The sequence below is a fragment of the Meriones unguiculatus genome, chromosome 1 (genome assembly GCF_030254825.1).
Source record: "Meriones unguiculatus strain TT.TT164.6M chromosome 1, Bangor_MerUng_6.1, whole genome shotgun sequence".
Taxonomy (NCBI): Eukaryota; Metazoa; Chordata; class Mammalia; order Rodentia; family Muridae; genus Meriones; species Meriones unguiculatus.
In genome coordinates, this window is record NC_083349.1 from 176,130,719 (window position 1) to 176,149,740 (window position 19,022).

Consider the following 19,022-nt stretch of genomic DNA (forward strand, 5'->3'; position numbering starts at 1 on the left):
GTCTTCCTACCTCTGCCTCCTGAGTACTAAGATTAAAAGGGTAAGCCATGACACTTAGTTTGGCATTCCCCTTTTACGGAAGCTGGCTTGATATCCTCGGTTCTGTTAAAGAAACTCTCAAAGAGGACCCTCATGCCTTTATCCCACATTCTCATCCCTTCAAAAACCACTCCCACTTCCCAAAGGCCTTCCTGCTTGCCTCAGGATAGGTTTATCTGCATGCCAAACATATCCCCAAACTTGGCTCATAATACCTCTTCTGCCCACTGACAAAACTGCAGCTCCAAGGAGGCCAGAGCCTGACCATCAGACTAGACACAGACACCCTACCCCACCACCAGAGAAAGGAGACACTGGCTTCCCTTCAGTGTTCTAACCACATACCAAAGAGCAGAGACACACACATCCCATGCCAGAAGGAGGGAACTGGCAGGTTTCTAAAGGCCTGCTGCACGTCTAGGCTCAGGAGAACCTCCAGGTGAGGCAGTGGGAGAAATCAGGCAAGGCCTCCCAGACTCTGATTCCCCGGGAGGGAACACCTATCCACCACAGGCAGCTGCTGCCTGCTCTTCTACCCATGTGAGGATTTCTCCTTTTTAACTAAGGTATGTGAGAACTGCCATGGGCGGCAGGAAGAGAATGACAGATGAACTTAGTGTCACTCATTTTCAACTTAGTGTTACTCCTGGCCAAGGAGACAGCAAAAGAATCTCTTGTTGATCAAGAAGTGGCTTGTTCCTAAAATGACTCTAGCTCGCCTCTGACTCCAGATTCACATTAGTCCAGGAGAGTATATTATGGTTTAGCACCCAGATTCTAGAATCAGACAGACTTCAGTTCAAATCCATACCTCATAGCCATGTGGCCTTAAGAAAGTTTACTTATTTCTCTTAAGCTTCAGCTCCATCACCTACTCAAAAAGGCAATGATGGCAGCTCCACCAAATTGTGAGGAGTTCATAACATACAGAGAGCAAGTAAGTGATGAATGCATTCTAACCTCCTCCTGGTTTGTTTGGAATTTTTTGTTTTGTTTTGTTCGTTTTTTGAGACAGGGTTTCTCTGTGTAGCCTTGGCTATCCTGCACTTACTTTGTAGACCAGGCTGGCCTTGAACTCACAATGTTCCCTTGCCTCTGCCTCCCTGACTGCCAGGATTACAAGTGTCCACAGATCTACCACCATACTCTAGAACAAACCAACTGTTCCCCTGCTATACTTCCTAGCATATGTTTTCTCTACCTTTTCCTTATGCTATTGATAGGGATCTGTACTCCCTAAACAATACAACAGAACAACTATTTACATAGCATTTCCACAGAACTAAGCATACAGCTTGCTAGGTGGTGGTGGTGCACACCTTTAATCCCAGCATTCAGCAGGCAAAAGTAGGCAGATCACTGTGAGTTCAAGGCTAACCTGGCCTATAGAGTGAGTCCCAGTACAGCCAGAGCTACACAGAGGAACCCTGTCTCAATAACCTAAAACAAACCAACAAACACCATAAAGCTCAGTCCTCAAGGAGTTCCTGGTCTAATGCAGAAAGACCAACATGTAAAAAAAACTAAAATAAAGTCAGCTAGATGTGATGGTTCATGCCTATAATCCTAGCAATGGGTAGACTAAGGCAGAGAGAATATTTTGAATTTAAGGATAGTCTGAACTACAATAGTGAGTTTCAGGATAGCCTGGGCTATTCTATGAAATCCTAGCTCAAAGGAGCAGTCCATTCATAAGTAAATATCAAAGCTGAAGCAAAATAAGAAAACTATCATACTAGTCTACCAGGGTGTGGTAAGGTCTTCCTCCTAAGCAGGTCTGATGATAGCTCAGAGTCCTTATCCCCAGTATTTCGGCTATCTTGGTACCTTATAAGGCTTCCAGAACATTTTTCAATATGAGGCCCAAGCGCGACATATCATGTTTGTATTTTTCTTTCATCTTTGTCTTTGTCCTCTACTATTTCTCTCTCTCCCTCTCTCTCTCTCTCTCTCTCTCTCGTTTTTTCAAGACAGGGTTTTTCTGTGTGGTCTGGACTCACTTTGTAGACCAGGCTGGACCTGAGATCCACCTGCCTCTGACTCCGAGTGCTGGGATTAAAGGTGTGTGCTACCACACTTGGCTGCTTCTACTCTTTCTCAATTCATCTTCGGCCTTGCCTTCTACACACAAGCTAACACCCAACCATGGAGACACCCGCTTGCTGTCTCCCTCTGCTGTCTAGAAGGCCTTCCCATGAGCAGCTGCCATTGGTGAACATCCATCCATTAGTTGCCTAGCACTGCCCTTGAATCTACACGGTGGCTCTACAGTGAGAATGTCATTATTCACAGAGAGACAGACCAGTGAAGGCCAATGTAACTCACTCGGGCTCACAGCAATAGAGGAAGGACATGCTAGAATCTGAACTCAGAGTCATTCAACTCCAATGACAGCTATTCCATGTCCTTCTATGACCTACCCCAGAACTACTTTCTTGACCACCTCCATCCGAGGCTGGTCAATTCCGATAAGCAATACTTCCGTGCTTCCCCCTGTGACAGTCATTTCTCTCCTGACCCTCATAACTTTGTTTTTCTGTTTTGTTTTCGTTGTTTCAGTTTCTTGAGACAGAGTTTCTCTGTTATGCAGCCTGGGCTGTTCTGGAATTTTCTGTGTAGAGCAGACCAGCCTCAAACTCACGGAGATCCACCTGCCTCTGCTTTCTGAAGTACTGGGATTAAAAGCGTGGGCCATCGTGCCCAGCAGACCATCATTATTTTATTGCTGCCATAATTTGTTCACCTACCTGCCTCCCCCTAAAACTAGTTAAGCACCCTCTCACATAACCATATGCAATTCTCTGAAACCCTCACACCTGACTCCACTGCCACAAAAGTGCCACTTGCTACACCTTCACCGAATGAAGGATTCACAAATGCTGCCAGAATCTTTTCTCAAGAGATTAAAAACTGCCTGAATGTAATTTATCCTTTACCTATCGTAACAGATGAGATAGCTCAATCTTAGGCTGAAACCCTAAAGAAACAAAATAGGCAGTGCCATGAGAAGGCAGCCTCAGAATTCAGACTCCCGGAAGTAAAGTCACACCTCCAAGACCTCCTCCAGGAAATGAATGAAATCAAATAAGGATGCTGTCATCAGGACTGGCCACACCTCCATCATAAAGCTATTTTGTTCTGTAGTGACTTAGCCTAGTGTGTTACAACTGGGAGAAATTCTGAAAGCAGCAACTCAGAAATACAACAGTGAAGGCTAAGGTAAGAGGATGCATTTACATGAATTTAGACCCATGAGTTACAATAAGAATTTTAACTCAGCTATTTGCGGGCTTTTATACATTCTCATGGGTCCAGGGCATCCAGCCATAAGAGTCTCTGTGTATCTGGGCTTCGGGCTTGCTGCCTGGCCTACACAACCATGCTCCTTGTGAAAGCATCTTGGATCAGATCAAGATTCTTCAGCTTTGAGTTATAAGCTTTCTGTAGAACTGATGGAAACCATGGGTGATGTCTTCATGAAACCACACAGGTTAGATTGTGTCAAGTTCTGCCTAAGAGCGCAGGAGGCTCATGGCCCGCTGCTCTAAACCCCATTCATGGCCTGATGGTTCACAAGCCAAGATGGAAGATGCCTGAAATAACTGCCCCAAAGAGCTTGGACCACAGAGGGTTAAAGAACTCCGCCAGATCGAACAGTCTCAGTTCCAGCAACTGTGTGGTGCAAAACCCGAGGGCAAAAATGCTAACCTCAGAAATGACCCAGCTGAGTTCTGGTTCTACCACAGACAAGCTGAGATCTAGACCAAGGTAGAGAAAGACCTAAGAAAAACAGGGCTGTCTATGCTTCTGCACACACACACCCCCGCCCATGCAAACATAGGCACGGCACTACCACATATCTCCAAACTCGGAGAACTCCCCAGTGCCCACAAGGCCACACCCTGCCCAGGCTGATGACAAACTGCTTACAGCTCTAAGAGCATCAGACATCAGGGACAGCAGCATGTCATCCAAACAGCAAACTGTTTGCATCCGAACATAATAGATTCCTGCTCACACAACAGCCAATGCACACTGCCAAGGGGGACGGGGCCCCAGTCCCTTACACCGCCCCATGTATGGGGTTATTTAAGTATTTGTGAACATAGAGAAGGAGAGAAGCAATCCTGGGAGACCTGTTCTTATTATAGTTCTTTGCCTAGCTCCTCTTCAAGTAGTGATAGGTCTCATCTGATGTAAACAACAGATGAATGTCATTTTCGTCTTGATATGGGCCCAACGATGAAAGCCCAGAGAGGTTAAGTGACTTGGTTCCAATCATACATAGGAATGGAAGAATCACTCAAGTCGATGATTCCAAGAAACCTGTCTAGACAGTTCTGATTACAGCACCCTGGCTGCTTAAGCCTCCTTTCTCACACTCTCTTCCATACACATCACAGGGGACCCAACCTGCTCCAGAAGTCTGAGCCTCTTCGAGTCTTCCACCTCTGTGAGAATGGAGACCCTGCCATCTGGCGAAACAGCAAGGTCCCCCTGCAAAGACCAAAATACAGGTGTCTGCTTGCACATGGAGGTTGGGGAGAGGCCGATGAGACTTGCCTCCTCCAATGCCCCATCCAACCAACAACGGCTCAGGCTCCTTGTTTGGAAAAATACACAGAAAAACAAATTTCCAATTGCCAGAAGCATCCAGGAGAATAAGAACACTACTCAACAACGCCCTCTAGCGTGTCCAGGACCACAGGCACGGCTCCCAGCCACTGTTCTTCAGAGGCTCAGACCAGCCTGACACTGGGACCCCCAGGAACCTAGGAAGGGGACAGCACAGCACCTGCCACTCGGGCACCAAGGCCTCACCAATCCCAAGACCAATGTCTACTGCAGGATGAGGTTGTCTCTGCTCCTAAGGCACCCCACCCAGCCCTTACTCAACAGCCAGGGAAGAAGGAACACAGAAGTTGAGAGCCAGTGTCAGCATGAGCCCCAGAAGCAAGAGTCAGGAAGAGGCAGAGGACAGGGAAGCCCAAATGAGAAGACAGATAAACAGAACATTGAGGAATAGCTAAAGAAAAAGGCAGACACAGAAAGTGAGTCCAGGCAAATGCCCGGGGCGTGACCACCCTCCTAACCTCCTCCATCCACAGGCTCTGATGTGTGGATGTAGGAGGTGGCTGGTGTACTGTGCAGCCCAAGGCACACCCTCCCTTCTCCTGAGGTCATTTCCCTCTGCTGACACAGCCCTGACTGCTCCTGAGTGCTGGGCTGAGGGAGAGGAGGGGAAAGAAAGTGAACCAAAGGCGGAACTCGCAGAGCGAAACCACTTACGCACAGTGCGGCCGGCAGCATTTCCATCCTACCTTTGCAGTCGCCATGTCGGCCGGATCCATGATCCCGGCTTGGCCTAGGGGGCAGCAGCACCATCCAGGGAGAAAAGGCAGAGTCACAAATGTCCACCCAGAAAGAGAACACCACCCCTCTGGAAGGAAGGCCAGGAGAAGGAGACCTACTTCCACTCTCCAGGGGACCCCTTGGTACCTCCTCTGTCGGTAATGAAGGAAAGAATTCTGGGGTTCCCAGGCAGTTGGGGAAGCAGACAATCTGTATCCCCCACATAGCCACAAGGCCCTGTTAGTTCATTTCCCCTCCCCTGGTGCTTGGTCTCAGAAGGGCAGTGTGGGTCTCTCCAGGCTCCCCCTGCTGGGGGGAGAGGATGCAGAGTGGAAGCCCTGTCTCCCCCCCTTCTTCCTCCCCCCCATCACTGCCAGCTGGTACCCACAGATCAGGACAAGGAGCACATGTGGGCAGAGGCTGCTGGAAGGTGCTGAACCAGTGCTGGGGTAGAAGGAAGGGTGAAGGCTTGGCTTGGCAGGGACAGGTGTGAAGGTGCAGGCACTCAGATGGAAGCAGGGGGAAGGTGCTGTGCAGGGAGGAGCTGGAGGCACAGAGCTGAGTGGCACAGCAAAGTGGAGAAGGCAAAGGGAAAGGAACTCCCCTGGTGAAGCCACTCACCTTGCAATAACATTCAGACTGACTGAGGCCTACACAGAAGTCAGGGGCGGGCGGTTCACACACCCCCAACTCCACTCCCAGAGACTCACAGCCTCTGTCTAAAGGTACATGAGAGCAGCAGGCAGCCGGGCTGGATCTGCAGAGGCCCCTAGCTCCGTTGGAGCAATCTGATTGGCGGAGCAGGATGACTTCATCCAGCCCCATTCATCACTCTAGGTTTTCTGCCCGGCAGAGACAGTCAGCTCAGCTTGCAGCAGCAGCTATAGCTTCCTCTCTGGCCATTAAAGCAGGCAGCCTGGGATAGGCTCTACCTGCCAGGATGCCACCAGGCAAAGGGAACTAACCGGAGGACTCCCCAGCCTCAGGGAAGAGTGAAACAAACTGCTCACAATGCTAAGAAAGGACAGGCTCAAAGCGGCATGCCAGCATTCACAGTACGCATCCTGTCGGCTGGAGCCAGCACAGGTGGAAGAGAGGAACGCTCTTAAGGGAACACTCCGTTGGAGGCACTGACCTTCTTGCAGCGGCTGTAAGCTGTACTTCAGACCCAAGCAAGCCCTCAAGCAAGGCTCAGTACCTCTCTGTGATCATTTTCTCCTCATGAGCAAGGCTCACTTAGCCTGGCCCTAAGGACATGGATTCCTTTTGTCCAACATTTCAAGTCCATAGAGAGCGACCAAAAGAATGGAAGCTTACAGAGCCATTGACAACTTATGGATACAGGTCCCCAAAATCAAGATGAATGCAAGGATGTCAGTTTCTGGGGGTCATTTCCACATAGGCTTTTACTATGTAAATCTGCTATTGGGCCAGGGAGGTGGCTCAGTGGCGAAGGCATTTGTTGCCGAACCTGAAGAACTGGGATCAGCCCCCAGGACACACATTATGGATCAAACTTCTGAAAGTTGTTCTCTGACCTATTCAATGAGTGCTGTGCCATGTGTTAGCAAGCTCATACACAAACAAATGTAATTTTAAACATATAATTATGCCATAAAAGCTACAGTTCTTGGAGAAATTATCTGTCTTTTTTCCCAAACTCTTCCCTTCTTTCCTAGAGCAGCCCTCTGACCATAAAAAAACCCAGGCAGGTAAAGGATCAGAGATTCACCTTGAACAAGAATGAAGCCATGGGCTGAATCAGATCACTTGTCCACTCCCTCCCCTACTTTTCTTCATTCTTTTTTAATAACCTTCCTTAATTCAAGCCCAACTTCATAGCCATGAGTTCAACGGACTAACATACAGAGCTGACAAAACCATCAACAGCCAAGACAAACACGGCTGGCTACAGATAGACATGACCCCCTCTACCTCAAGCGTGTTCATGCCTCGCCACTATTACTGGATGATCAGGAAGATCATGTCTATACCCTAGGGAAAATCTGACCCTATGAAACAGCAGGCTCACTTCTGCCAAGGGTTCATATCCCAGCAACTGCATCCTGGCCTGCAGGTCCCGTGGTGTCTCCTCTGCTGTCCCCTCTCCTGAGGAAGACTCAGTAACATATCTGAAGACTCACAGCATATCTGTTTGTGAGTCCTGAGCAAAGTAAGGCAATGTATGAGTCATGAAGTCCTCTTAACTCCACACCCCATGCTTTTGAAATCTAATCTCAGCACTGCCTTTGGTCGTGGTTGTTTGAATCAATCATGGCAGGCATATCCTCTAAAGGGAACAATTCTTCTTATAATGTTTTGAATTGTTGCCACTTCATTAAAGATAAAATGATTTTATTTTGTTCCTCAAAACATCTACACACACACACACACACACACACACACACACTATTACCAGTAAGTGTCAATGATCCTGAGTCTGTCTTAACGACCAGAGCAATAAAACTGTCCACTCTCCATTTTTCACAGGACTCCATAATTGAAGCTGTGTCTCCAAGTCTGTCATCTCTTCGAATGTCCCATAGATACATGATACAAAGTTGGTTAACCTGAGATTTGTAGCTGTGAAGTGACTTGTCTAAGTCACACAGTGAGCAACTGAAAATGACTCAACCTTACATGAACTGAGTGCACTACCTCTTCCGCAAACTCCCTAACCCCAATTTCACTCCACCTCTCTGTACCTCCTCAGTCTGCTCCCAGTTCATGAAGACTTAGAGAACAGAAGGTATCAGTTAAAGCCAAGTGAGAGGCAGGGGACTGTAGCTCAGGTGGCAGAGTGCTTGCTTCTCACGCATGACGCCCTGGGTTCCATCTCTATCAACTCATGAACAGGATCTAGCAATACATGTGACAATCCCAGCACTTAGGAGCTGGAGACGAGGATCAAAAGTTTAAGGTTATCCTCAGCTACATAGCAAGTCTGAGGCCAGCTTAAGCTGCATAACCCTGCCTCACCCAAATAACAATAAACTAATTCTAATTTAAAGCCAGAAGGCTGATTCACGCCTTTAATCCCAGGATATAAGAGGCTGAAGTGACAGATAGATAGAGAGACAGATTTAAAGAAGTCTCCTGAGCCTGGTGTGGTGGCTAATTCCCGCACTCAGAAATTTGAATCTAGACTGGGAAGAATTTCCAGTGAAGACTGCTTTTTAGATTAAAAAAAAAAGAATCAGTGATTTACTCATGCTCATGTGAGGCAGAAAAAGAGACCAAGGTGCCTTGCCAGAGTTCAATTCAACAATCCAAGTTAAAATTGAGGCAGGGGAGAGATACATGTCTTAGAACCCAGAGACCCATTTTCCTCCCATCACAAACACATAATACATACGTTCTAAGGGACGAAACTGCATGTGTGTCTTCCTTACCTGAAATGCTGGGGATCAGAAATGTTACATGTCTGGAAAGTGTGTCAGATTTAGAGATATTTGCATATGCTTTCTTAGATGAAGCCTTCTAATTCAAAATATCTAAAATGCTCCAAAATCCAAAATCCTCACCTTGTAGTAGAATTCGGGTCAATGAATATTTTTCTGTAACTCTGCTTACTGTCTTTACATGTCCTGCTCTGTAATAATGGTTGGAATCTACTGGTGGGGGGCAGCAAGGAGAGGCCTTTTTCCTACTCAGTGAGGGGTAGCTCTACTAGACTCCTTTAAAAATCCAACAGCATGGGGGCTATGCCACTCCACAGACACCACATTGTCCTCTCTACTAGGAAGCCTGACAAGTTCCCTCTGGCTATCATGTGTCCTTCAATGCTCTCTCTGTGCCTGGGCTGACAATCAAATGTGCAGATGGAGAGCAGAAAGCCGGTACCTACAAAGGAGGACATTCTGTTTCGTCAAAACCACACAGACACCAGTTCTGTGCTAACTGGAGTCTGCCTAGGCTCTCCACTGACCCAAGCCATCTACCTACTCAGTCCTCAAGGAAGCACACCTTTAATCCCAGTATTCATGAGGCAGGAAGAACCGCACGAGCTTGAGCCCAGCTGCTCTACATAGTGAGTTCCAGGCTAACCAGGGCTACTTAGCAAGCTCTGCCTCACTAAAGCAAACAACCAAATCCTGCCATGCATCCCCAGAAGGTGAACATGTGCCTACAATGTTGAGAAAACACCAGTAGAAGCATCTGTATGCATTCCACATGGCAGCTCAGGCCTTGAACCCCAGTTCAGGGAGAATGTTATTTGGTACAGAACAGACAACCTGTAAGACATGGCAGCATGAAGAGGAGGAGATAATATTAGGCGTCAGTGGTGGGGAAGTATCTATTTCAGAGTACAAAGAAAATTCTGAGAAAAAAAGGAAGAACTGTAACTGGTATCTATCTGTCTATCTATCTATCTATCTATCTATCTATCTATCTATCTATGAGAAGTAAGCCTTTGTTTCCATGTTTCTCAAGGTAAGCTGGCTGAATTGGCTGTTTTGAGAGGTGATTAGTCAAAGAGACCCAATCCCACATCTGATTCCTCCGCCTCTTCCTTAGCTTTAGCCTTGGCTGGGGCCGCAGCAGCCGTAGCAGCAGGAGCAGCAGTGTCAGCTGCAGCCGCAGGGCAGCAGTCACAAATGCAGATGGATCAGCCAACAAGGCCTTGACCTTCTCAGTAAGTGGGAAGGTGTAGCCAGTCTCCACAGACAAAGCCGGGACCTGCTTGTATCTACTGATGACAGAGTATGGCACTGAGGCGACAGTCGGGTAACCAATTGGCAGAAAAACTGGCCACATTTCAGACACCCTCTAGGAAGCCAGTGTGCAGAGTCTGCTCTGTAATGGCAAGCACTCCCAGCGCTTCCGGGTTATCGATGCTGCTCCTGCTGGATGACCGGCCCGAAGGAGAAAAGGGAAACATTCAGCATGTTCAACAGCATGGCTTCACTGGCTCCTAGTTTGTCTCCAGTTTTTATCAGCTGCACATCACTCAGAATTTCAGTGGTACCTCTGGAGATTTTAGTGGTGGTGCCCAAAGCCTGGAAAAGTCGAGGCTTCTAAGTCAGCCCCAGACCAGTGTTCTAAGCTGGAACAGTGACCTCACATGGGGCAATGGTACCAGCATGGCCAGCAGCCGGCACCTTATTGGCTAGCAGCATGTCCCTAATCTCAGTGAGGGCCTCCTTGGTGAACGCCAAGTCCACATTCCCCGAATGTGAGGCAGCAGTTCCTCCAGAGCCAGGTTGTTTTCCAGATGCTCCCTGATGACCTTGGGAATCATGCCGTTCTTGCCTGTCAGCACCACGGCCTTCCCTCAAAGTGACATGTAGATCTGCTGCATCTGCGTGGAGCCCACATTGTCTCCTCCCACAGTGAAGCAAAAGTTGGATGATCGTAATGAAATAGTTGGACTTCCAGGTTGCCCAGTCTTCCCTGGGCATCAGGTGGTGCATCAGGGATTGCCACATGGGGTTTAAAAATGATGTCACTCTAATAAGGATGCCTGGCAAGAGCTAAAACTGATATTTTAAAAAAGAGAAACCACTGAAGAGACCATTGGATCCACACCTCGACTACTTAGCAGAAACATGTTGATAATTCCTTATGAAATAATCCCTCTAGCCTATGCACTCACTTTTAAAACTAGAAACCTGAATCTCCCTGTTCTCCAATGCATTTCATTTCACCTAATACTTAGTGAAAAGGCAAGAAAGAAATACTCATTTATCACATTCTCTATCTAGGACAATTGTTCACACTAGTCACTCTACCCTAGGTATTACTTTCTTACTGCTTAATCACTGCGCTTAAGACTAAGTTGAGGAGAGGAAATAATAAAGACCTGGAAGCCTTTGGGAAGGCCGGGTTTTGACAACAAAGGAGAAGATGATGTGGGAAGTCCCCAGCTCCCTGAGCACAGATCTGAAGCAGAACACTGCACCTGCTGCTGCTAGATCAGCCTTCATGGTAGCAGCTGCTTGGGAGGTTGGAATACAAGAAAGCCAGTGTGGTTGTTTCAAACCCTAGTCAGATAAACTTTTCTGGCACTGCATTCTGGGAGTTGTAGTTCTGTGTAGCAAGCATTTGGCAGCCATATTTGCAGTGTTTTCACAGTATACAGCTGGATCTTTCTTCCATATACCAAGACTGCAAGCCAGAAATCAGATGCAGTTTCCCAAAAGGTGAATCCCCTTCTCTTAAGAGTTTGAGTGCTGACAGTAAACTGAAAAGTAGGCAACGAGACTGGAAGGGTTCACAGAACTGTAGGGAACTTGAAAAAGTAAAGAGTCTAAGAGTTTTCTTATAGACTTTTTGCTTAACAGAAGAGAGGTTCTTTGGAAGAGAAAACAGGAAGAGAGAAAGGGCAGCGTTGTTCCCTCGCAGGTGTATGTCTTTGTGAGTGACTTTCTCATCCTTTGCTTATTAACCACTAACCTTCAGCAAAGCACCAGGAAGCTCTGAGACTTGGATTCTGACTCAGCCACTCACCTCTATGTAACCTTGGGCAAATTACTTAGCCTGATGGTGTCCCCATTTCCTTATGTATAAGACAAAGATATTAGAAAACTCAAAAGCATTTATGAAATCAGAAATCACTGTAAAGGGCTTGGAATCGTGTCTGACATATAGCAAATACTAAGGCAGAGTTGCCTCTGTGTTTGTTATTCAGTGGTAGACTGCTTGTCTTCCCCTTCTCCATGCAACTCTTTGCCACAAGGTGTACATTTTAAGTCTCTCCCAGAACTGATGGTAAGGACAGATAAGAGAGACCCAGCTGCTGTTTGGGGTTAAACAGAGACATTAAAGCAGCACAGCAAACAAAACAGTCACTAGACTAAGGTCAGGAAGGAGAATTTGGACCAAGGATACTACAGGGCAAAACGAATGGGCACTACACACTAAAAGAGAGTCGAAGTTGGGATCAAACAGAAGGAAGTCACATAAAGGGAACGATGGCACAGGTGTGTAATCCCATCACTCAGGACATGGGACTGCTATGAGTTCAAGGTCAGCCAGGGATGTGGCTCAGTTGGAGTGTGCTTGTCTAGAATGCACAAAGCCTGCATTGGATGCTCAGCTCTGCATAAAACTCTGCATGATGACACTTACTTGTTAATACCAGCACTTGGGAGCTAGAAGCATAAGGATAAGACACTAAAGCATAAGGATAAGGTGTGAGTCTGAGGCCAGCCTGGGCTACGTGAGACCTGTCTCTCTTGAAACAAAACACCATAATCCACAAGATAGTCAGGAAAGTGGATCTGGTTGAGTACGGAGGGAGAAGGAGACTAAGTGATTCGAGTCAGGGTGGCAATGGCCATGAGAGGATAAGAACTGAGCACCAGAGAGCTGTAGATGGAGAAAAGCTGTCCAGCCTGGGGAAAACCAGAGATGTGGGAGCCAGGTACAAACCAGTCTTAGAAAAGTGAGCTTCTCTCTGGATAAGTGAGGGCTTGGAGTTTCTAAGGAAGTTTAGACAAGGAAGGAACAGAGGTAGTGGGAAGGGTAGGTAGGAGGGAACAGAGGTAGGAGAAAGGGAGCTGGCCAAACCTTCGAAACTAGTCACCTGTATCAGTGTACCTGCTGCGTACTGTAGGGGTGAGGGGAGCCAGAGAAAACGTTAGGGATATCTCAGTGCAGGTGCTGCTGGTCAGGAGAAAGCTCATCAGTCTCCCAGAGCACCTTGCTTTGAGAAGCCCCCAGCTTCTCAAAGACTGTGGGCCTGTGCTGCTCAGACCTACCTTAGACCTGAAATCCCTCCGGGAAAGCAGTAAAACTAGCAAAGGAGAGATTTCATCTTCCTTAGCTGCTAGCAATTCCTGAGACCTCAAGGGCAATGAATGAACATTACTGATACTACCTCACCTCAGCCACTAGGACTAAACAGAGATTAGTATAGCAAAGTGCTTAAAATCTAGAGTCCTGGTGCCTGGTTCAAATTCTAGCCCAGTTTTTAATAGCTATGCAATCATATATATAAATTATAAGACTCCTTTACTACACCCAGACAGGTAAGAATGCACCTGTAATTTAGAATGCCCCAAAAAGGAAGCAGGTCAGTTTTATTTCAAGAGTATCAGGAACCAAGCAGGTAAAGTCACTCCCATTGTAGAAGTTCAGCACCTGTCTCATAGAATCTCAAATGTCAACCAATAAACTTGGCGTTTCAGAAGTTCAGTTTGATTCCCATTTACCAGCTCATTCATCACTGTCACATGAAGGATGACACAAGGGAGCTCCGGTGTTTGTGCACTCTCGGGGTGTGGGGAGGAGGTGCACCCAGACATCCTCAGCTCCTCCCACCTCTCTCTTCAGCTCCCCTGAGCATTCTGAAGCAGGGTCACAACGGGTTTCTCTCTTCTCTGAGGAAGACATTGGCCTTCAGACTAATGAGGAATGACAGAGAAAAGGAGGAAGCTGGGCAGTTCACTGTATATGGAACATGTTGCCTGGGGATAGGGCAAAACAAAACCAAACACCAAGTTGCCTAGAAGGTTGGCAATAGGTAAGATGAAATGACTGCTTTCAACACACATCCCGAGACCACCACGTTTCTGTTTGCTGCAAATGGCTAGTGGTTCCTGGGCTATGTATGCACCAGACAGATATTGAGAAAACAGAAGCTGTGTGCCTCGGCGTGTTAGGCACAGTTCTGCTAAACGAATGAAGGCTTCGAGCAGGGTCCTAGGAGGCTTCGAGCTAAGGATAGGTTCCTTGAAGCAAGATCTGAGACAACTAGCATCAAAAGCTCTTGTGATACCCATTACCTGGAAAATTCCTGAGCCTGCCCAGGTATACCTAAAGTTAAGACTAAAGTCTAGGAAACTGTATTGCTCTTCTTATAAGTCTCAAACACACACAGGGCTGAGAACCACAGCCTTGGAGATGAACTGATCACTCATTACCCAGAGGGAATGGACACTAACCCATTCATGTACAGGAAACATTCAAACTTGGATTTGTAAGTATATTATTTCATACTTAAAATCTCTACATCATCATATATACTCACTACACACTACAGAGGTTTCGGTCACTCCCATTATAGAAATACATTGTGCACACCAACAATGCAGTGATAAAACTGAAGATGGCTTGGCAACCATGCTGATGGTATCACCCCCAGTACAATAACTGCAGGGCTTAGATGGGTGAGCTGCAGAGGGCTGCTCTGAGCTTCCATTGTAACTTAGACATTGAGAAGGATTCTGGCCTTCAATTCCTAGTCTCAGCCTCAGTGTAAAAAGGAAGAAAAGACTAAAGCACAGAGTAGGCCAAGCCTGATGTTGGACTCTTTGCCATGCACCCAAACTGTCTCCCACTCACATTCCTTCTTTATTGTTACTGGTAGGAGGATGAGATTTCTCCTAGCAAGAAGTAGGAAAGCTGGGGAATGAAACTTACCATCCACCCTGCCAGTTGTCCAAAGCTAAATCCCAATTACGGTGTCAGCAGAGAGAGGGTACTCTCTGAGCTATAATTAACAACCCCCTTTCTCAGGCAGAGAAGTGCTAGGGTAGGAAAAACACAGAGCAGGTGATGGTTACACCTGCAGGCAGTTCTGCTGACAGCTACAAAAGCATCCAGGGCTGCCAGCGAGAGCAGGGCAGCGGTGAGCTGGAAAGGCTGGGAGGGGCGGCAGGGCCAGCAGCGAGCTTCCCTGCTCCACTACCCACAGTCCATAGGTGCTGTCCTCCACAAGACCAAGTGCTCGCCCAAAGCGTGAGGAGCAGAGGAAGGGGGACACATGGTGGGTAGTCACAGACCAGACCATTTTCACAAAAAGTCCAAAGATTAATAGCACCCTTCCATTTGGGACAACTTCACTGAATCCTGTGATCATAAAACACTGGAAGTTATAGCAGAAAACCTTGTCTCAACTTAAAAAACAAACAAACAACAACAAAACCCTTAGTCCATTCACTGGTTCAGATTCACTCAACAGATATTTCTGAGTACCTTTCAGGTGTTGGGGGCTGAACTAAGCATTGACAATACAATAAATCAAAGAGAACCAATGTCTACTCTCATGAAGTATAAGGACTAATGGAGAAGAGAGCGACTAAAGCATCAAACACACACAACTGTGACTTGAGGTTAGTGCTAAGCTTGAAAATAAGGCCAGTCGTGGTGTCATTGGCTTGTTATTCCAGCAGTTGGGAGGTTGAGGCAGAGGATCACTTTGAATTATACATTAGCCTGGGCTACAAAGCAACACCTTGTCATAAACAAAAGAGAAGAAAGTACCGAGGATAAACTCACTAAAGGAAGAATTCTCTTTGGCCACTAGCATGGATATAGTCTGTGGGACACCTACTGTGTGCATGGCATAGCCTGTGCTAAGGAGAGAGACTCAGCAACCACCAAAGCTCAGGCCAGGGGAGACCTTGGGCAGGGAACTATCAGTACTTGGCTACATGGGGATCACAAAAATGCATGCCTGTGCCTTCTGTGTATTTCTAGGAGGGATTGGGGGTGGGGAGATGACACAGACAGACAAGAGACAGAGACACGGAGCATCAAGACCAAGTGAAAAATCAACCTCTGGTCCCTACCTACTTTGAAACCCATTTAGCCTCTTACTACCTTCATTTTGCCCCTTTTCTCTCCTCACATTTTTTTTTGTTCCATTTTTCCTTTCTCTGATGCTAACCATTGTTTTCACATCAAAGACAAAAAGTGTGCCCGCCTGCCTGTAATTTGCACAAGTCTGTATGCCCCTTGAGCAAAGGCTTTGAATTGAACTGGGGTTCAGCATTCAAATCTCTTTCCTCCAGCCAGCCTCCTCCTCTCCACTTGTCACAGAGCTTAAGATACAGCATGGTCTGCAAGGGGCCGCTGCAGCACAGGTCTGCCAGATTAGGAGCCTGCCTTAAGACAAGTGTCCCTCATCTGAATTGTACTCACATCATCGTGTCAACCTGCGCAGGCAGGCATAGCATCAACGCACAGTCCTGAAGCTAAGGGGCATAATAGGTGACCACATGAGTTCAATATCTCCACACACTTCAAGCTATCCATCAAAAACAATTCTCAGCGCTCACAAAGACCAGGCACACAGAGTACAGCACCTTTCTCTCCAGCCCTCCAAATTCCTTACTGACTGATGTTGCATCAAAGAAACAAAAGCTGCCATCTAGCTGACTACTTAAGAAGAACACAGAAAGGCAGGTCACCTCTTAGGAATCACACAGTGGGGCACAGACTCAATCTCCCACTCCACACCCCATCAGCTGCCCACTTTAGCTCTTGCCTTCAGCCCCCTGCAACACTTCCATCTCTCTCTAACGTCCCTGTCACTCAGCAGAGAGCAATCGTGGAAGCCAAGCTATCCCAATCTGAACCTGCCACTGCCACTTACTTGGCTCTCAGGAAGGCCAGCTTCTTCCTCAGACAGGAGACACGGAAGTAGCAAGTCCGCTTGACAGCTGTGCTGCACGAGACAGTCTGGGTTCGCAGATTCTGCACCATGCCGGGCTCAGAGGAGGGCTGGCCACATGGCAGCCACGACCTCGAGGGCGGCAGGCTCACTCTGCGAGCATTCGGACGCAGCGCAGCTGCCCCAGAGACAGACAGTGAGCTTCTACACATGCTCTCTCCATGCTCTGTGGTCCCATTCAAAGCACGGGAAGGTGAAGGGCCCAGTGTGAGAGAGTCTGGTGTTCTGGGCTGTCATAGCCTCCCCTGCCCTCTGTTTGAGCCATGGTTCCATGCAGAGCTCTGGCCCATGCGTCCACATCTGGCAGGGCTCAGGGTATTTGGCAAGCTCCTGCTCCCTCTGTACCTGCATGTGATGTCAGCTGCTGGCGCTGGAGGGAAAGGAGGGGCAGCGGGCACTGCTCCCAGAGGGATTGCTACTTGGCTCCTTCCTTAAGGTAAAGATCACCTGAGTAAACCGGGGCCATGGAGAATGCAGTGGCAGGTAGATGGAGCTAGAGTGCTGCAGAAATCTGCTACAGAGGACAAGTTCCAGGTCAGGATCAGCAGAACTGAAGACACCTCTCCTATCCGACATGGTGGCTGTCAGTTGGCTTTCTGTCGCTGTGATAAAACACCATGACCAAAAAGCAACATGGAGTGGAAAGGGGTCGTTATACCTTAAGGTTAGGGTCCATCATTGAGGGAAGCAGTGCCAAAACAGGAACTCAAGGGAGACACTGATGTGGGTGTCTGTTTGTGTGTGCATGTGCACGACGCACACGGAGGCGAGAGGTTGGTGTTGGGGTCTTTCTTGTTCTCTCTTTACTTTTTCCTTGAAGCAAAGTCTCACTGAACCTGAAAGTGACTCAACTAGTCCAGCTACCTAGCCTGGTAGCTAGGTACCTATCCCCACACAGCTTTTATGCAGAGGCTGAGAACACAAACTCCAGTCCCCACACTTGGAAGGCAAGCACTTTGGCCACGAAGCTCTCTCCAGCCTCCCAATGGGTGACGTTTGTTTGTTTGTTGGTTTGTTTTTTGAGACAGGGTTTCTCTGTGTTTTCCTTGTCTGTCCTGAAGCTCTCTCTGTAGACCAAGCTTGCTGAGAACACGGAGATCTGCCTGCTTCCGCCTCCCAGTGCGGGGATTAAAGGTGTGCACCACCACTGCCCAGCTTTTTAAAAAACAAACAAACAAACACCTAAATTAAGAGGGCAGCTCTTGCTAATCAAACCTAGAGAGCCGAATTAAAACCCTGAAACCAGAGAGAGATAAGAGAACAAACTCCACGAAGCTGTTCTCTGGCCCCACACACGTGCTGTGGTATTCGTGCAGAGGCACACACACAGGAATAATATATCTATAAACCTGCATCAGTCAAAGGTCCTTGCCTTCAAGACGGAGAACCTAAGTTGCATCCCTGAAACCCACATGGAAGGAAAGAAGTGACTCCAGCAAGTTGGTGTGGTCTCGGGTTGCTGCGGCCTTGATATACACGCCCCCCCTCTATACACACACGGTGGTGGGGGAGATACAATTTTAAAGTTTAAATTTAATAATAATGTAAAACTAATGGAATCCAACCTCTAGACTGTTCACATCCCACCTTAGAGACGATCTCACTCCTTACTATTGCAAAGAAGATACCCTGAAGTTACCGTCTTTCCTCCCTCCTCCATCACCTATGACTCCATCTGTACCACTTGCATACATCCATTCTTCTCATTACTTGCCTAGGAGTGTTCCTTTTCCTACCCTCTGGGTCTCTCCTCCTTGACACCTGGCCTCCTTACGTTTCAATAGGAGCACAGCCAAGCAGAGCAGGCCGGGATCCCGACTCAGCTCTGAGGACCCTCCCTCCTTCCACACACATATGCTGTACATCCAATTCCTTTACGGCCTAAACCAGATCTTTGAATGTTTGTTCGAAGTGCTGGTGATGGGATCTGAGTCCTCCAGCACACTAGGGCAAGTGCTCCTTCGCGAAGTTACCTCCGACCCCCACAGCTCCAAACAAGTACTTTTGAAGATGAGCCATCCAAACTTCCCAGCCCAGCCCCTGCAGAGTCTGCCTCTCCATTTGCATGTACCATGAGTAGTACATGCTGTATATGCCAAAACTGAAACCCAGTAATCGTGGCTATGCTTCGTATTCCTCAATCATACACAGTGTACTAACAAAGTGTAATGAAAACATAAAAAACACTAGCCATGCATGGGCCAGGCATATCCTTATTATAAAGCATCGC

General features: G+C 47.5%; 1 protein-coding gene and 1 pseudogene across 10 annotated transcripts in view; both read right to left on the reverse strand.

The window, feature by feature from the left end:
* Gramd1b (GRAM domain containing 1B) overlaps positions 1–19,022 on the reverse strand; it is a 228,321-nt gene that overhangs the window by 91,062 nt on the left and 118,237 nt on the right. Inside the window, exons 1-2 of one of the 10 annotated variants that reach the window (XM_060371928.1) lie at positions 6,013–6,150; positions 5,361–5,404 (exon numbers count right to left, since the gene is read on the reverse strand). The exons of 6 other annotated variants lie outside the window; for them this stretch is intronic. Coding sequence is in view for 3 of the 4 variants with exons in the window: in XM_060371937.1 (XP_060227920.1) it covers positions 16,715–16,944 (230 nt within the window). In the remaining variant the exon portion in view is untranslated. Of the gene's footprint in view, positions 1–4,452; positions 4,609–5,328; positions 5,405–6,012; positions 6,151–16,714; positions 17,046–19,022 lie in introns of those variants that run through there. 3 more of the 10 variants (XM_060371952.1, XM_060371937.1, XM_060371943.1) reach the window with 3 other exon arrangements.
* Positions 6,645–16,708, reverse strand: LOC132649053 (large ribosomal subunit protein uL10-like; annotated as a pseudogene).